This window comes from Vombatus ursinus, unplaced genomic scaffold (genome assembly GCF_900497805.2).
Source record: "Vombatus ursinus unplaced genomic scaffold, bare-nosed wombat genome assembly UNPS02004679.1, whole genome shotgun sequence".
Classification (NCBI taxonomy): Eukaryota; Metazoa; Chordata; class Mammalia; order Diprotodontia; family Vombatidae; genus Vombatus; species Vombatus ursinus.
Genome location: NW_020944457.1, coordinates 181,390 through 200,055, shown reverse-complemented (window position 1 = coordinate 200,055; position 18,666 = coordinate 181,390). Strand labels below are relative to the sequence as shown.

The following is an 18,666-nucleotide window of genomic DNA, read 5'->3' as shown; positions in this document are numbered from 1 at the left end:
CTAGGCGTTTCTTGGGCTTACTTGTTGAATGATGGAGATGGGGCCTGCATTTTCAGCGCAGATCGCCGTGGTGCCCCCCTTTAAATCGCCCAGGCAGAGTCTTTGCGAGGGCTGGTGTTGTGTGACGAGCCTCTTCAGTATGAGGGGAATGATTCCCAGAAAGGGAACATTAGCTTTCTGTCACCACCAGGCCTCCCAGGCCTGCCTTCTTACCTGAGGGTTTGGAAAACTGCCCTTTCTGCAAAGCCCCCCAGGGAAGAGGGGACCAGTGGAAAGATGGTATGCTCAAGGAGAGGAGAGGAGGAAGAGAAGGAGTGGGGGGGGGGGCAGGGCTAGACCACCTCTGCCACTCCTTGTAAAACCTGCCTGGGGCTCAGATGCAGGCATGTAGTGAAGAATTATACCCATTCTCTTTCTGGGCCCTGATCTGGGGTATTTCCTTGGCTTTGAACTCCTAGGAAAAGGGGGAAAATCCTGTAATTGTTATATTTTCCCCCCAAATCTTTAGAAGTTGATCCGCTAACAAGCAATTGTTTGGTTCCTACTCCATACCAAGCTCTGGGCTAGGTATGGGGCATCTTTGTTGCTTTGCAGTCATTTAGTCATGGCTGGCTCTTTGTGACCATGGGGACTGTCACCTGCCGTTATTGTCTGTGGGGTTTTCTTGGCAAAGATTCAGGAGTGGCTTAAGGAAAATGGAGGTGAAGTGACTTGCCCAGGGTCACACTGCTAGTAAGCATCGGAGGCTGGATTGAACTCGTCTTCCTGACTCTCGGCCCGGCTCTATCCACTGAGCCACGTAGCCTCCCCATTGGGGCATAGGAAGACAAACAAAAGCCAAGTGGTGCCTGTCCCGAGACAGGGAGGCACCATGTTTGATTGATGAGCACGTGTGGAGTGACTGTGGGGGCTCGGGAGAGGGTCTAGGCCGCTGCTCAAGCCAAATCCTGAAGGGAGTGGAGGCCTGCTGGAACTGCGGTGTGTGGCCAACAGAGAGGCAGAAGCTGCTAGGGAAGGAAACAGAAGCCTACTGTGGCTAGACTGTGAAGTTTGGGAAAGGAAGGGCGTAAGCATTTATATGGTACCTACTATGTGCTGGGTGCTGTGCTAAGGTTTTGCAAACATTACCTGAGGCTCCAGGCCCGGCGCTCTCTCCATGGCCGTACTAGGGGGGAGTACTGTAAAATGAGCCTGGGAAGAGAGGTTGGGGCCAGCTGGAGAAGAGCTTTAAAAGCCAAACCAAAGAGTTTGTATTTGATCCTGGAGATGATGGGGGCTGACACGGTCAGATCTTCACTTAAGGAGACCCCTTTGGTGTCTGTGCAGAGGACAGATTGGGGGGCAAGAGACGCAGCCCCAGCATGAGGAGACGGGGCCCTCCTGAGGCCACTTTCCGTCAGGCTTATTTCAATGTAGAGACCGCAGGGGAGGGCTGCCCCGGGGTTGGAGCAGGGGGAGTCGAGCCTTCAGAGGGCTGGGGTCACAGAGCTCTGGTTTGGGGTGGGGCTAGCCCACCTGGGGCATCTCGTTTCCTCACGGTCCTCAGCCTGTACCTGGATTTCTGTGTTCACCCTCAGCCCACGGCCTCTTCATCCTCTTCCTGGCGTGGGTCAGTTCCCCAAGGCCCAGCTGCCCCCACGCTTCTTTCCACCTTTGTCCTTTGTGTGTGCGGGAGTCTCGAGGGCCAGGACCGGCTTGCTTTCTGCTGGTTAGCCCGATGCCAGCCGGCACATGCTCGTTGGCTGGACTTGGGCTCAGAGTAGGTGTGGCTGTTAGCAAGAGCCTCCGTGGCCCGACTCACCCAGCTCACTGCTGCTCAGCATCGTTCCTGTAGTCGATGCTTGTGGATAAATGTCCTGACCTCCCTGCCAGTTGCCCCTCGGTCACTTTTTCTGCTTGTTCTTTTTAAGCTGGGGAGGTTCTTCTTTGGGCCTGTCTGACGTGTAAGGCAAGCTTGAGACTCTGTCCCTGTCTGCTTTCCTCTGCCACGTGGGCAAACCCCAAACCCTAGTGCTCTTCCTGACCACAGGCAGGGATGCCACAGTGCCGTCCGTCTGCACTGAGACGAGGACGCTTGTGACTGACCCGAGGGGCTTCCCTCCCCAGAATCTGTAGCCTCTGTGCATCTCCTGATCTAGGGCATGATAGAGGAGCGACCCCCATACCAGGACCACGAGGGGGCCAGCCCGTTCCCTCTGTAGGCAGTGCCGTGAAGGCTGCCATCCCCACCTGCACCCGTCCTCCCGACTTAGGAAGCTGGGGTCTCGGTAGGCTTCGCTGCAGAGGCAACGCCAAACCTGCTGGGAATTCTGGGAGCAGAGCCCTGTGTTTGTGCCCGCTGGTTCACGAGGAGGCCTGGAGCAGCTCGTCCATGCGCATGCTCGTGGGCTCGCCTCCGGGCTGAGGCCCTGATGAGAGTCCCGCGGCTCTCCGAGGATGCCAGGGTCTTTGGAGGGTGCGGCTGATGGGTCGAGCCCTCACTTCTGTAGTTGCTTCCCTGGCCCCAGGGCCAGATGGCCACAGTGATGTCCGCTAGCGATGGAAGCCGTGGCCTCTCTGTGTGGCTGCTCAGTGTAGAGCCGCGCCAGGCGCTGGATCGTCTTGTTGACGGTGTCCTCTCCCAGCACGACGAGGGCTAGTGAGGTCCTGACCGGGTCACTTTGGGGTATGAGGCTCAAGGAGAAGTGTGGCTTGTGTGAGCGGGTGGTGCCAGACAGGGAAGGCAGGTGTCACACACGTGCGCAGCTGGGCCTGCTCTCAGCTTCTCAGGGATCCATCCTTATGGTAATTGGACACTGTCATATCTGCTTTCTAATTTGAACCCTCCTTGTGAGGGTCCCTGGGACAGCTCTGGGGGCATTCTGCAGAGAAGAGGGAGGCCCAGGGCGGGCCCAGAGTCACACGACGGAAGTGGAGCCTCGATCTGAAGGAAACCAAGTCTGGCGTCTCCTCTATTCGGTGCCACCATTTCAGGGAAAGGTCCCAAAACTTCTTGGTGAGAGAGCCACAGATTCTCCTGACGAGGAAGAAAAGCGGCTGTCTTTAAAGGGACTCACAGGCCTGTCTTTGGAGTTTTAGCACACTGGCCGTTCACCTCGGCAGGGTTAAATTCCAGCGAGTGTCCCGGGCCCGGAATGAGGGCTGGGAAGACTCAGGCCCCTGAAGGGTGCTAATGGCCACCAAAAGGGTCTTTTGATACTTCATCTCGAACTGAAAGAAGGATGCCCGAGGGGACGATGGGGCCAGGAAGGAGGGGTGAGGGCCTTCCCTTGGGGAGAGCCGGGTATATTGGGTAGGGAGGGAGGGAGTCTGGTATGCCGGGCATGCGTGTAGCCTTGTACCCATGGTGAGCATTGGGGGCAGCCCTCTCAGAGGGAGCCCGTGCCCCTCTGTTCTCCCATCCTGTGTTCATCAGCCATTCCTTCAGCACCTGTTCCATCCAAAGAGGATCCGTGAGCTTGCGTGGGAAGGCAGCCTGACTGGTGAATGGGTGGGCAGGCAGACCCCTGAGACGCCTCAGAGCCTGAATTGGAGAGGGCGTGGTGCGGGTTCAAAGTTTTTGAAGTCCTTGCCCATGAAAATTGAGGTTCAGGATAGTGGGGTGTTACCTTGTTAAGGCAGTAAGTAGTTGGTGTCAAAAAAAAATGAAGTGACTGCCCAGAAGTTTGTAGAAACAAGTGTTAGGGAGTGAGTGTATGCAGGGAAAAGCACTGACGAAGCCCCTGCTGGGTTCTGAGCGCTGGGGTGGTCTCTGCTCTCCGGGACCTCACACTCTGGCGGTGATAGGACCCACAGGCATGTGGAAAGGCCTCATCGTCCTTCGTCGTCTCCGATGGGAGCGGCACTGGCCAAAGCCCCGTCCCGTCTGGATGCTGAGCCTTTTGTGGGCGTCCAGGACTTGGGTCTTCAGTGGCAGTGCGCGTATGGAGTCACGTCTCAGTAAGGGTGGCTTCCCTGGACCGTGGCTGCAGGGTGGTCGGGGTGGCGGCAGCGGTGTGACTTGCCCCCTCCTTCAGTGTGGCTGGCCGGACTGCTGTGGGGTCAGTAGCGGTTCTTCCCTGGGTGGTGGCTGCTGTTGTTGGGATAGAAGCAGAGCCAGTGGGTCAAGCTCAAGTCTACACTGGAGTGTTGTGCTCGGGGTTCATCTGGGGCCATGTTTCGTGAGGGCCACTGATGAGCAGGAATGAGCCCAGAGACATCCCGGTCATCAGCATCGTGAGGGGCCTTGAAACATTGGCTCATTGAGCAGAAGCCTCTGAGAGGCTGCAGGTGCTGGGTGATAGGGATATTTGGAGGGATCTGACTTCTTCTTGGTCAAGGCAGTGCACCTGCTGTGTGCCAGCATTGCTGGGAACTGGGGCTATGAAGAAAGGCAAAGGCAGTCCCTGCTCTTAGGGAAGTAAATTGGGGATGGGCAGGAGAGAGAAGGCACCAGCATTCAGGGGCATTGGGAAAGTCTTCCGGTGGAAGGCCTGGGGATGGCCAGAGAGGATGCCCAGGGCCAAGAGATGGAAGGAGGGTCATGTGGGAGGAACAGCCAGGAGGCTGAGGGTTCTGGGGAGCGAGGTGTGGGAAGACCAGAGAGGCAGAAGGGGGCCGTGTTAGGAAGGGCTTTGAATGCTGAGCCAAGCATTTCTGGATCCTGGGGGTGATAGGGAACCACCGGGGATGATTGGGTGACTCCACTGAGCACTATCAGTACCCCAGGGAAGCAGCCTTTCGGGAGGCTTAGGAGACAGAATGCATCGTGAGGTAAGGAGATCTCCGTGCCTAGCAGTCTGGCCTGGGCAGGGAGGTTGGGCCCTGTCATTTCCAGGATTCCAGCCTTCGGGAGGGCGTTGGCAGGGAAGACGTTGTGGGTCAGTCATTCACGTCCTGGGCACCGGGGCCCAGCGCCAGCTTCCCCGAGGCAGGGCTGTGAGGGGGGCGGGTGAGGGGCGCCACTTCTGGGTTGGGGTCCGGAGGTCGGGGCTGTGATCTGCACGTTTTCTCTTTCTGTTCAGGGTCCAGAATAAGTACGAAGTAGTGAATTACACAACCATTCCGGTCTACCTCCCGGAGACCACCATCGGAGCTCACCAGTGTGATCGCCTCTACCACCAGTTCAGAGAGGTAAGGCTTTAAGGGTCTGGTCTGAGAGCGCGGTGTTGTGCAGCCTGACGCATTCGCGCCATGTGGAATACTGCAACTAGCACTTCTTATTTCAATAAAGCAAAAATAATTAATTTGCATAAAGGTGATTTTCCTTCCAAACATTTGTCCTCACCCCCCACCAAGTGAGTTATTAAAACTCTAAGCTGGTGGTTTATTAGATTCTCCGATTCCGGTCTTAATTTGTGGAGCTGCATTGTTCTGTGGGGTAATTTACGAGGCGTTCCACTCTCTTGTTACTCCATTTACCCAAACGCACAATGGATATGTTCATGGATTGCACATACTGGACCTAGATCTGGCGCAGGCCGGCCTCGGTGGCCCGGAGGGGCTGGCGCCTGCCCGCTGCTATTATTAGACTTCTTTCTAGCATCCTGACCTCTGGAGACCCCTCACCCCCTGCTCCTTCTGTATGTCACGTGGATCCTCCTGGACTGTGTCCTGATGTGACTGTCGGGTGGGAGTGGGACGGGAAGGAAACTTCGAGGAAGCTGGGGGATGTCGGAGCTGGCGCTTGGCCTAGGCCGGGGCTCAGAGGCAACGATGCAGGAGGTGCCACTGAGGCTGGCTCATTCCCCAGGTTTGCTTAACCTTCCCTTAAAGAGTTGGTCTGTGATTGTGGGCAGAGACAGCCCTGCCCTGCAGGCTCAGCCCCCTTTGGGGAGCTCACTTCAAGAGCGTGTGCTGACATGACCCTCAGTGGAGTTATTAGTGGATGAGCAAATTGGCCTCTTGGCTTACTTCCCATCACTCTCCTCTTCCAGCTGATCCTGAATTTCTGTCCATTCCCCGAAGGTGAGAGACCTTTACAAAGGCGAAAAAGTGAGAGGAAGCGCACTACTTGAGCCGAGTTTGGTTTTCAGCCACAGCTTCAGACTAGTCTAACGCGGCTGCGGCCTGCTCTCTTAGAGGATGAAGAAAAAACAGCAGAAGAGTTGCCTTGCCTTCGCCGAGAGCCTGGCAATGTGAGGAGAGAGCACGGGGCCCGGAGCCTGAGCACCCACTATCGAGTCTCAGCTCTGCCTGCCCAGGCTCCAGCGTCTTGTTGGCCGGGTCACATCACCCGTCTGGGCCTCATTTCTTCTGTAAATCGAGGGAGATAGAGCAGCTCTTGGCACTCACTGAGTGCGATCTCAGGCGCTCCTCCTTAGAGGTCCTCCTGACGTTGTAGTGGGTAATCTGGAAGGGCATCCACTTTCAGAAATAGCTGGTTGCCTGTCCCTGACAGCAGCCGAGCAGGGGCCTGATGCAGTTTCTGTGGGGGGAGGAAAGGGCAAGTGATGTGTAAAGTGGGTGTGCTTCCCTCCTTAAAGCAGGCCTGGAAAATCCACCGCGTGACGTTAGTGGCGTCGCGGTGTAAGGAGCTCGGGCTCCCTGGAGGCCAGCTGGGCTGTGGTGCCGCCAGAGTCGGAGGGGCAGGGTCTCCCCCAGGCCGCCTCGGAATGAACCGCCATGCTGTCCCTACCTGTGCGGCCTTGGGGTTGCTGCGATTGGCACCCTGTGATCACAAGAAACGGAAGTAACTTTTTAAAGTTTTGTTTTCTAAGTAAAGATCTAAAAATGAGGTTAGTAGGAAAGGATTCAGGTGATGAGCGTGGCTAAGAGACAGAAGCAATTAGGGATCCCGTCATCTGTGGGCTCCTTAGCTGGACCTTGCTGTGCCGGGCAGCTGCAGAGTACCAGGGAGTGTTCTGGGCCGGCATCCACCGGTATGACGGGAGGAAAGGTGATTGGTCCCATCCTGCCCTGGACATGTCAGGTGACGTCAGTTCTGTCAGCATGGATTCAGGAAAGGTGACTGTTAGGGAAAGTATTTCATTGCTTTAGAATTCTGGGAAAGGGCATAAAGCTTTAATGGTCGTTTGTTTAAAAAACGAACAAACAAACAAACCTGTTCTCTTTTCCTCCTGCTACCTGCAGCCCCATTTCCCAGCCGGTTCTCCCTGCTGTCTCTTTCCAAAGGAGTCACTGAATCAGACATTCTGTGATCTTTGTTTAATTGGCTGCCTCGCCACTGTGACCCTGGGTCAGTCACTGAGTCCCTGTGATGGCCCTCACCTCTGGGGGGTGGAAGGGAGGCCTGGCAGATCAGAGAGTTCAGCCATCTGCCCAACCCAAGGGATTGAAATGGTGGGAGCAGAGGACCCTACGTTCTGGAGGCTCAGCATCTCTAGTACAAGTTGGGAAAAGTGAGCAGGGTGGGGGATCTGATGGAGGAGCTTGGCCCGACAGCACCGAAAGCTTGTGTTGTCCCTGTCTGCACCTCGAGAGCAGCAACGGGACATCTGCAGTGCTGTGTACAGGGGGAGTATCGATAAGGCTGCTGGACACCTGGGAGACAATGGCCAGCACAGCATGGGACCCCTCACAGATGGGCCAAAGCCGCTGGCAGTGGGGAGCCTCTAGAAGAGAAGGCATTAGGAAGACAGGATAGCTTTCAGTCTCAGAAGGAGGCGGGGATTGGCCTCGTTCTGCTCAGGAGCCCTATGCCAGGTGAGCTAAGTGCTGGGGATGAGATTTCCCTAGCAGCGAATTTCTGGGGCAAGCAGGGCATGGCGGAGAGGTCCTGAGATGGCCCAAAGTGGTGGAACTTGCTCCACAAGGCAGGGACAGGTGCAGGCAAGCACGTGATAAATTGATTTCAGAAGAAAACAACTTTTCACAAGGAAAATGGCTTGAAGGTGGGATGGATCGCCTGGGACGGCTGGGGCTTCAGCTGCTTCCTGGAAACCTGCGGTGGAAGGGATTCTTTGTGTTTGGGGAGAGCCGGACGCGATGACCGTCGAGGTCCAGGCTGTAGGCGGACGAGAAGGCCTCGAAGAGCCTGCCTGGCTTGGATGAGCTGAGCCTCGGGCTGGAGGGAGAGCCTGAGAATTCCAGACCCTGATTTTTCACAGTTACGAGAAGTACTGACCTGGCGAGTAGGAGGGAAGGAGCCCAGGCCAGGGGCATTGGAATAAGAACTACGTTGTGCAGCCTGTTTTCTGCGATCACACGCACATCGCGAGTCTAAGGCGGGGGGGTGCACACAGGAGCCTGATCAGGAGTTGGAGCCCTTAGGGTCTTGCTCAGGGCTTGCAGAATTTGCCAGGTGGCCTTGGACAGTTTCTTCCACTGTGAAGTGAGGAGATTGAATTCCATAATGGCTAAGGTCCCTTCCATCAAAAGTATCTTTCCTACTTCTTGGGTCCTTACCACGCCCTTTGCCTTCCATTCTGGAGTACTCTGGTCTCTTGGCCTGGCTGCTCTATCTCGGAGGCTTTCCTTGCCCTGGGGTAGGTTGGCGTGACCCCTGGCATGACACTGACCACAGAGAGAAACCTTCCCAGAGGCTCCAGGGCCTTCCGTTCAGAAGAAAGCTTGACCCTGAATCTGCAGGAGAAATCAGATTCCATATTAAAGAATGAGCAAAGTTCTCCTTCCCCCCAGGGATTTGAGAGGCCTCATGATATGAAAGCCCCTGGGACTCTAAATTTCGTGTGATTAAAAGACTTGGCCACGTTGCCTAAGAATTACAACAAGGTATTGGTAGATAAAACACTTAAATTGTGTAACAAATCTGATGAAGGAACACTTACAGCTGCCCAGGCTAAAGCATTTTTCTTTAAGATCAAGGGAGGACTTAAAATGATCTTTGCCTCTGCCCCGAAACAACATGGCGCTTCACTGACCCCGCTCCCTTGTCCAGCGCTCCTCCTTGACCTCTTTTTAATGGCCACACTCCAGGCCCAGGCGGCACATCCTCCTCCCTTCCTCCGCTTGGCCACTCTTCCCTGACCTCACTAGGAAGAACCCAAGAGGGCACCGAGCCCTGAGTCCTTACTGGCTTCCGCATCCCAGGGTCTGCCTTCAGGCCCTTCTCTGGCCATGGGCAAACCCCGGCCTGGTAACTTTGTTTGCTTGTGCATTTACCCCTCTGTTTCACTGGTCGACCTCGTGGTTTTTGAACCAGCACCAGGTTGTCTGATGACTCCCACCTTATAGTACAATTGGAGACCTGGTACCTGGAGGCCCCCTTCTTTCTCACCTTTTTTTCCTATTATCTTCCTTGAGATTCTTGACCTTTTATTCCTCTGCTTCTGTAAAGCAGTCCTTTGGCAGTTGGATTGGGCTGCAGTTAAATAAGTAGATTAATTTTAGTCGTGTTATCTGACTTGACCTCCCTTTGAACAATTAATATTTCTCTAGTTATTTAGACCTTCATAGTGTTTTATAGTTGTATTCATGTAGTTCCTGGGTATGTCTTGGTAGGTAATTTCCCAAATTATTTTGTACATTCTGTAGTTATTTTAAATGGAATGTCTCTTTCTGTGTTTTCCTGCTGAGTTTTGTGGATAGTAAACAGAAATTCTTATTATTTATGTGCATTTAGTTTACATTTAGCAACTTTGCTGAAGTTGTTAATTGTTTCAGTTAGTTTTTTAGTTGACTCTTCTAGGGTTCTCTAAGGAAACCTTCATATCGTTTGCAAAAAGCCATGAATTTTTTCTTTGTGCTTATTCTCACAATTCTCACCATTTCTTTTTCTCGTCTTATTGCTACTGCTAGCATTTTGTAGTGTTGAATAGTAACAGTGATAATGGACATTGTAGCTTCACCCCTCTGCTCATTGGAAAGGCCTCTGCCCAGGAGACGGTGCTGGCACTTGGTTTGAGATTAGATACGTTCTGTGTGAAGGAAGGAAGGGTTCACTTACTCCTATGTTTTCTAGTGTTTAGGGTTAGGTTTGTTCTGTTTGTTTTTTTAAACAGAAATAGTCCTGTTTTGTCAAAAGCTTTGTCTGCATCTATTGACGTAGTTGCTGTGATCATGTACTTTTTGTTGTTTTGTTAGTGTGGTTGGTTGTGTTGACATATTTCAGTTTCCAGCCCTCATGTCCCTCAGAGCTCAGGCCCCGTGGACGTGTCCCTCCCCAGCACTCTTCTCCAGCAAGTCAAGGACCAGAAGTCCTTTTGCTCATCTCGGATTCTTACCACTGCCCACACTTGTGGCCAGCTGTCGGGTTCTGTGCCCATCCTCTTCATCCAGTGCAATCACTCTGCATCCTCCCTTCAGTTCTAATTCCCACCTCCTAGGTGACCATTCTCTCTCCTCACTGATCCATCCTCCGTGGGACTCCCTCTTCATCTGCTTGTCCCCCTGCTCCTCCCAGAGCCCATTGCTGGCCGGCCAGGCAGGATGGCTGATGCCCTGCATCTAGACTTCCTGTCTAAGCTTATCTCATCGTCTTCACATCCCACTGCTCTTGGTGCCTCTGAGTATTCTCTCTCTTTCTAAAGCCTTTGTAGAAGAACCACCTCATTCTCATGGACTTTCCCCCTGTCCTCTTCTCTTGGAGTGCCTTCTTCTGTCCTGGACCCGTTTGGAGGAAGCCTCACTTGACCTGCTCACGTTTTTCCCGGCCCTTTCGCTTGTGCTCTTCCCACGGGCACGTGTCCTCTCTGTCTTTGGATTCCCAGCACCTAGAGCCATTTAGCACAGGCTTATTGAATAAACTCTTCAGAATTGTTTTCATGTTGTTGAGTAAATAATAACAGTAATTCTTCATGCGCTCTAATCCACTCAGGGAGTGCAGGGAAGGTGGCTAGAAAGTCAGTCTCGGTCAGAGTAGAGATGCTTCCCTGGCATAACTTGGTCTTGGGGATTTCGGAGGCAGATCTGGCCTGCCCATGTTTCAGAGGTGATGCAATTCTTTTACACTGTCTGGGCAGAATGGCTCAGAAATAACTGGACTGTGTTGCTACTCGTTGAACACTCTTATCAAATGAAAAGGAAGACCCTCCGGGGTGTTGGGGCATTATTTGAAATTTCCCTCAAATCTGAAAATTGTACTTTGTGCTTAAAGGGCCACAATGCTACCTTCTTCAGTAATGCTGATGGTCCTGTGGGATTTTGTTTTTGTTATTTACTCTCTTCCCTTGGAGAAACCTGGGAAATTGTGAGCTCTGAAAACTGCACACTAGCAGTGAATGGCTTTTTATTTAGTATGACCATTAAAAGCAGAAAAAGAAGACAAAATCAGCTTCTGGAACAGAAAACCACTGGGCAGCCAATCTCTTCTGGGGCTCAGCTCTTCAACACCTCCTCTGAAGAGAACCTCAAACATTTCTTCCACGGTCTTTTCACAGAGGCAAGGCTGAATAGATTCCCATAGTACCTCCTCTGTTCAGTTGATAATAAGCAGAAATGAAAAATAAAATTTAGAAATGTGCAGGGGTGTATCCACCCTCCCTCCAGTGGCTCCAGGGATAAGTGCCAAACCCCCCCAAAGAAGAGCTGGGTGAAGGGAATCACTTGAACAAAGGTCTTTGTCACCAGCTGATTGCTTACCGCAAAATACAGCGCGCTCTACATTTTTCAGCTCTGCTCGGATATTCTGCAGGGTGAAGCAAATGCTTATCAGGCACCTGCTGTATGCCAGGCATTGCGCTAAGCACTTTAGTATCTCATCAGATCCTTGCAGCATTCCTGCGAGGTATGTGCTAGTATTGTTCCCATTTTACAGTTGAATAATCTGAGACAAATAAGTGACCAGGGTCACACAGCTAGTAAGCGTCTGAGGCCGGATTTGAACTCAGGGCTTCTTGACTCCAGGCCCGGTACGCTGTACGCTGTGCCACCCAGCTCTCTCTGCAATAGAGTCAAGTTATTCTAGGAGAGAGGAGAGGAGGTGGTGAACCACTTGTCATCCAAGACGCTCGGTCAGTCTGAACTCACCTCTCTGACTCAGGCCAGGCATAGCACTGCCCTTCTCGACAATCTTTCGTTTCCACAAGTGAATGGAAAAGCATTTATTAAGCACTTACTGTGTGCCAAGCTCTGAGGAGACAGCCCCTGACCTCAAGGAGCTCCCAATCTAACGACTGGAGACGATACAGATCAGGGATTCTATCTGCAAGTCAGGTGGAGGGAAGTGACGTGGGAGAGGCCGTGGGACACAGCGCAGAGGAGGCTGCGTTTGGCCTTGGACACCCTGGCTATGCCCATGATTGCCCCTGTGACCTTGGGTCCGTCCCTTGGCCTCCTTGGGCTCCGCTTCAGTGAGAGCGTCTCTGAAGGCCCTTCCAGCTCTAAGCCTACCACCTCTTCCCTCCTTTTGCCCTCCTGTGCCCCCCTTCCCTGTTCTTCTTGCCCCTCTCCCACATATCCAGTAAAGGTTTGGGATAGAGAAAAGGCCTGGATCCGAGATACCTCCTAAGGTACCGGAATACTTGGCGTGAGTAGATTTCCTCTAGAAGTGCAGAGGGCCACGCTCTCTGTGACTTGGAGGTTGGGGAGCTTGCCCGGGTTCACACATTGAGTATTTATGAGGAGGATCTGAACCCAGATCATTCTGGCTCCAAAGACCAGCTGTATCTACTATGCCAGGCAACTTATTATATCAAAGTATTTTAAAAAATTTTTTTACAAGCATTTATTCTCTCTCCCTTCCACCCCACCCCCCTCGAATAATAACAAAAGAAAAAAGAAAACCCTCCTATTAGATATACACAGGCCGGCCAGCCAGATTTGCCCCCGTGGCCGTGTCCAGAAATGTCTGCCTCATTCTGCATTTTGAGGCCGCCGCTTTTGGGGCTGGGGGTGGGTGCTGCTCTCCCTCTTTGGTCCGGTGGGATCACGGTTTTATCATTTCATCAGTCAGAGTTCCAGAGTCTTTCAAAGTTATTTTTCTTAATCATTTGGTCACTATGTAGTTGTACTCAATTCAGTCTGCATCAGTTCATAGAGGTCTTGCCAGTTTTCTCTTATCATTGTGGCACAACGATATTCCTTTAACATTTCTGTACTATAATTTATCTAAGCCAGTAGGTAGGTGGCACCCCCTTAATTCTTTGCCATTGCCAAAAGAGCTGCTATAAGTAGTTTTATAGATTTTAGCCCTTTGCTTTTATTTCTGTGGCACATGGGCCTAGGAGTTGGATTGTTGAGTCCCAAAGGGTATGGACGATAGAGTGACTCTTTAGAAATCGGTCCAAATTGCTTTCTAGAATGGTTGGGCCAGTTAATAGCTCCACCAGCGATACCTTAAAGTTCCTATTTTCCCAGAGCCTCTCCAACATTCATCGTTTTCCTCTTTTGTTATCTTTGCTAGTCTGTTGAGTGAGATAGAACCTCTGAGTTGCTTGAATTTGCCCTTTCCTAATTATTAGTGATTTGGAATGTTTTTCATATGGCTGTTGATAACTTGGATTTCTTCCTTTGGGAACTTCCTGTTCTAGCCTTTGACTACTATCTTATTTATTTACTACTATTTATCTACTAGAGAATGGCTTTTAGTCATACATCTGAATCAATCCCTTATGTTTCTTGCATATAGTAACCTTTGTCAGAGAAAATTGCTGTAAAGATTTTTTCCCAGCTAACTGTTCTCTTCTGATTTTAATTTCATTAGTTTTGTTTTGTGCACATTTAAATTTTATGTAATCAAAATTGTCTGTTATCTTATGTGATCTTCTCTATCCCTTGTTTGGTAATAAACTTTCCCCCTACCCATGACTGAAAAGTCTTTTCTTCCAATTTCCTTCTGATTTCGCCTTTTATGTCTAAGATACTGTATCCACTTAGAGTCTTTCTTGATATGCAGCGTGAAATGTTTGTTTCGGTCTCGTTTCGGTCTTGTTTCTGCCAGATAACTTTCCAGTTTTTCCAGTGGATTTTGTCTAGTAGTGAGTGAGTCACTACCTTAGTAATGAAGGTCACACCACACTGATGCTTTCATGCTGGTGCTTTCCTTTGTTTCGGTAGGTTGTGTACCCAATCTCTTCCAGTGATCTATTTCTCTCTTTTAGCCAGTACCAGTTGTTGGGATGATCGACAGTTTGAGATCTTTTGTTGCTGGGCTCCCTTCTTTCCCACTTTTTTTCTTATTATTTCCCTCGTGATTCTTCACCTTTCTTTATTCCATATGAATTTCATTTTTTCTTAGCTTTATTTTTTAAAAATCCCATAGTCGTTTGATGTGGCGCTAGAAAAGTAAATTAACTTAGGTAATATTGTAATTTTTATTATATCAACTCAACCTACCTATGAGCAAATGATATTTCTTCAGTTATTTTATTATTTTCTTTATTTCTCCAAAGAGTGTTTTATAGATGAATTCATATATCTCCTTGATATGTCTTGGTAGAGTCCCATATATCTTATACATTGTGTAGTTATTTTGAATGGAGTTTCTCTTTCTCTTCCTGCTAGGTTTTATTGATAATGTGAGTTATTTTGATGATTTTCATGGATATGTTTAATGTCCTGCAACTTTACTGAATGAACTGATTGTTTCGTTAACTTTTAGTTGTCTCTTTAAGATTTTCTAAGTCAATTATCACACCATTTACAAAAAGCAGTGATTTTGTTTGTCCTTTGGCTGTGCTTATTCTCTTGATGTCTACAGATCGCTTTTTCAGTAGCGTCTTCATACAGAGTGGTGAAACGACGTCCTCATTCTACCCTTGGTCTTATTAGAATTGTCTCTCCATTACTTATCATGTTTGTCCTTCATTTCAAGGGGCTATTATTTAATGTGCTAAGGAAAGATCTAGTTATTCCTCTGCTTTCTAGTCTTTCTTTGAAAGAAATAAGTATTGAATTTCATCAGAAACCTTTTTAGCACTTATTGATATAATCCTGTATATTTGTTATTTATGCTATCAACATGATTTACATTTATAGTTTTTCTCATATTAAACCAGCTCTGCCTTGCTGGGGTAAACCTAGCCTTGTCATGGTGTATAATCTTTCTAATATGTTGTTTTGTCCTATTTGCCAATATTTTATTTAAAATTTATGTAGCAGCGTTCATTTAGGGTATTGGTCTACAGTTTTCTTTCTCTGCTGTACGTGTCTCTCTCTAGGGATAGATATAAAACCATTATGGGTTTAATACCTAAACTAGGGAGAGGCAAAGCAGGGGTGTATGTGTGTGTGTGTGTGTGTGTGTGTGTGTGTCCATTACAGGTTTACCATTTAGTTCCTAACCCAGTATGTAGGTATATACCCACATGTAATAGATATGTACGTATGTATATACACATACATGCACATACTGTGTGTGTGTGTTGTGTGTGCTTTCCCTTCCTATGTACTACCTGAGGCTGTGTTTCTTAAATAGTTCTTCTGGTTCTAAAATAGTCACCAAACCAGAAATTGGGAATTCTGTGGAACTTAAGCCTGATTGTAACAAAGCCTTCCTATCCGTCACGGCAAGGAACGGAGCTTTGGCAGAGAACGAAGTAAAGAAACATTGGTCATTTGCTTTAGACCCAGAGTTAGGAAGTCATGGGCCCAGAGGATTCCAGGGACAGGATGTGAAAATGGAACAGAAGACCCGAGCCGACGCTGTCGCGTCTGTCGTCTGCCTTTGGACACCGAGTTCAGTCTGAATCGCCAGGTACTGTGGGCGTCCCAGAGAGCTGCTCTTACCCTGAACGGCCTTGAAAGAGGGAGGTGTTCAGGACAAGGCAGATGAGACCCCAGATGGAGTGCTGAGAGCCACAGTTTAGGAAGGACTTTGCCCATTCCCAAGAACCTGGAGGAGCTTCCGTGAGAGCTGTCCTCCTGTAGCTGACAACCTGGCCCATGTAAGAGGAGTGAAGCTGGTTCTGCTCGGCCCAAGAAGAAGAGACTCGGATCTCTGGGTCAGAAGGGTCTGCCCGCTCCAGCCTCGCTCTCCCTGTCTAATCCCCTTGTACGGCTGCTTTCAACGTGGAATTGTGGCACTCTCAGTGGCGGCTCCTTGCACGGTAATGCTGAAGAATCTCAAGTCAGAGGAGATGTCTGGAGCTGGGCAGTGCTTCAGTGTCCCCGCTGGAACCTCCCCAGGTGACAGCCTTTGTGGGAACCCTCCACGAACCCCTGTAATTATTCTGGCGTTTCCCCCTTGCAGCCTCAATTGCCTCTTCCTCTGACATCTGCAGGCATCTCTCTGATGCTCCCTGCTAGCCTGATGCTGTCCTTAGGTCCTGCTGGGGAAGCAGTGTGAGACCCTGCAGCCTCGTTGCCTTCCTGTAGATGCTCTCATCAGCGATCCAAAGGCATTCACCAGTGGTGACAGTGTGTGCCCCATACTCAGACACTGGGGGAGGCTTGCCTTCCCCTTGGGGAGCAGCGCGCACACATAGACGCTGAGCTTTGAAGGGAGTGAGGGATTCTGGGGCACAGCTGCTGGAGGAAGTGGAGCTGTTGGTTTGGTCGGGCCCAGAGAGCACAGCCGTGGCCGATCAGAGGGGCTGGGAGTGGACGGAGGAGTCCTTCCTCGAAGGGACCCCCGGGACAAAGGCCAAGTGCACGGGCTGTGTGTGGCTCCCGAGGCAGCCCAGGCTTGTCCGTAGCTCCTCTGGCCGCTGAGCCCACTGACGGCCCCCCGAGCATTTTTCTTAACTGTGGTCTAGCCATCCTCGCTTCACTTTGTCGGAGAACGTTGAACCTGCCAAAAAGGGAATTTGTTGAAAGTATGAAACCCCCAGGGCAATGGCCAAGCACTCCGGGAACCCTTCTAGACTGTCTGGCCCCCCAAACACCTTTGGGCTCCCTTTAGATGGCTCTCTTGTCTTGCTCGGGGGCTTCCCGCGTTGCACGCGAGGGCATGACAAGGGCAGAGTTCTCCATAAGGAAAACGGACTGGGAGATCGGTTAGGAGGCTTTCGGATCGGTCTAGGCAAGCGGTGACTAAAGAGAGGGCCGCTAGGGGGCGCCATAGTGCATGCAGGGCCAGGCCTGAGTCAGGAAGACTCATCTTCACGAGGTCCAGTCTGGCTTCAGACACTTACTGGCTGTGCGACCCCGGGCAAGGCTGGTCTTCTTGCCATCCCTCACATGGCACATGCCATCTCTTGACTCATGTCCATACCTGCACTCTCACCTCACCTCAGCTGTGCTGCCTAGAATCCCTGACTGCCTTCAGAGCTCAGCTGCTGCCTCTGCTGATGCCCCCAGTTACCTTGTGATTGTGAGAGCAGGGACTGGTCCTCTCTGCCTTTGTATGCCCAGAGCCTAGTGCAGCGGCTGGTACAAAGGACGTGTGTGAGCCTGTGCTTAAGCCCTGAGGCGATTCACTGATGGTTTTCGGTTTTCTCCCATTACATGGTATCAGCACAGCCTGAGCTTGGAACCGATGCTGTGGAAAGCTCTTAAGTTTCCTTTGGGATAGAGGACTTTGTTGATTCAGTGCCATTTTTGTGTTCTCGTTCAGTCTTATTATTAGTCTGGCAGGAGGCATGCTGTCGGTTTGCAGTTGCCTCTTAGCGTCCGGGCTTTACTAAGACTGGAGACACAGTTGCGGTGGATCTGTAGGGGAGTAGAACGTTTGTTTCCGTGATATTTTCACTGGGGCACATGCCTGGAGGTCAAGCACATGCACCTTTATTGAAGGTCATGGTTTGTCCACTTGGCCGGGGTCCTGGGCACGAGGCTCATCCCAGAGCTTTCGTGTCGATGCCGATTGTGTGTGTAGAAGCGGCTGCTGTTGGAAAGCCTCTTTGCACAAGCTGGATGTGGTCACTTTTATGATAGTGCTGCCCTTCCTTTAAGGCCGGTAATTAAACTGTAAATTGGTTTCCACTTTAGAGAGTCAGTCTTTTCCAAATATAAGGAGGCAAAATGCTATTAAGATGTGGTGCTCCCTTCATGTAGCTGATTGTGTCCAAGACAGTTGCTATGGTAACAGCATCTTCTGTTTTCTCTCGCCTGCTATTTTTATTTCTTTACTATCTCAAGTTGTTTTCATTTCCAGTATCAAGGTCTCCCTTCCCATTTTTTTTAATGGAGCTGTTTGACAGCTTTAATGCATAGTACTGTCTGTTCTTGGATTACAAAAAGCATCTTAATAAAGACAGTCAGACTAGGAACAAACAGGAAAAGCGCTGGAATATAACTTACCTAAAACCATGGAAAAAATGACGCGAGGTGAGAAGAGTCCTTTTGTTCTGGATGAAAAACAAACCAACATGACTGCTTTTTCTGACTATCCAAAAGAATTCATAATTAGGTAACTGGCTTTTAATGTATATTAAAATACAAATGTTCATGTTAAATATTATGTTCCATTTCATCATGATTGCAGTGAAATCATTTTCACATTTTCTGCTAGGTGAGACAGGGATGGGAAAGGGTTGAGGCCTGGCTTGTTTTTCATCCTTCTGCAGGCTTGGAGGGAGGATCAAGAATGGAAATTTACCACTAAGTCTTTATGTCCTAAGTGGCTCAGCATTCTTAAGAAACAAACAATTGGGATAAAAAGCAGAGGTTAACCCCCTGAAGCGTTTCTGCATTTCTTTTCTGATTCCCTTGGGCACTCCTGACCAGCTGGCCTGTAGCTTTGCACTCAGCACTCTAGAGATGGATTGGAATGATTGGGGAAAATTGTAGCCATTTGAACAAATGTCAGGGTGAGATCTGTGGACCAAATAGTATTTTTCTGTCTTTTTTCCCACCTTGTAGGAGTGTTTTCATCTTCTAATATTTATGACACTGAGTAGGACAGCTAAGTAAAGATATATTCATAGTGGGGTATGAAGTGTAGAT

General features: G+C 50.2%; 1 protein-coding gene across 1 annotated transcript in view; it reads left to right on the top strand.

Moving 5' to 3' along the window:
• LOC114025710 (NADH dehydrogenase [ubiquinone] 1 alpha subcomplex subunit 10, mitochondrial-like) overlaps positions 1-18,666 on the top strand; it is a 50,618-nt gene that overhangs the window by 16,365 nt on the left and 15,587 nt on the right. The window contains exon 9 of the mRNA XM_027839177.1: positions 5,004-5,112. Within this exon, the coding sequence (XP_027694978.1) occupies positions 5,004-5,112 (109 nt within the window). The remainder of the gene's footprint in view (positions 1-5,003; positions 5,113-18,666) is intronic.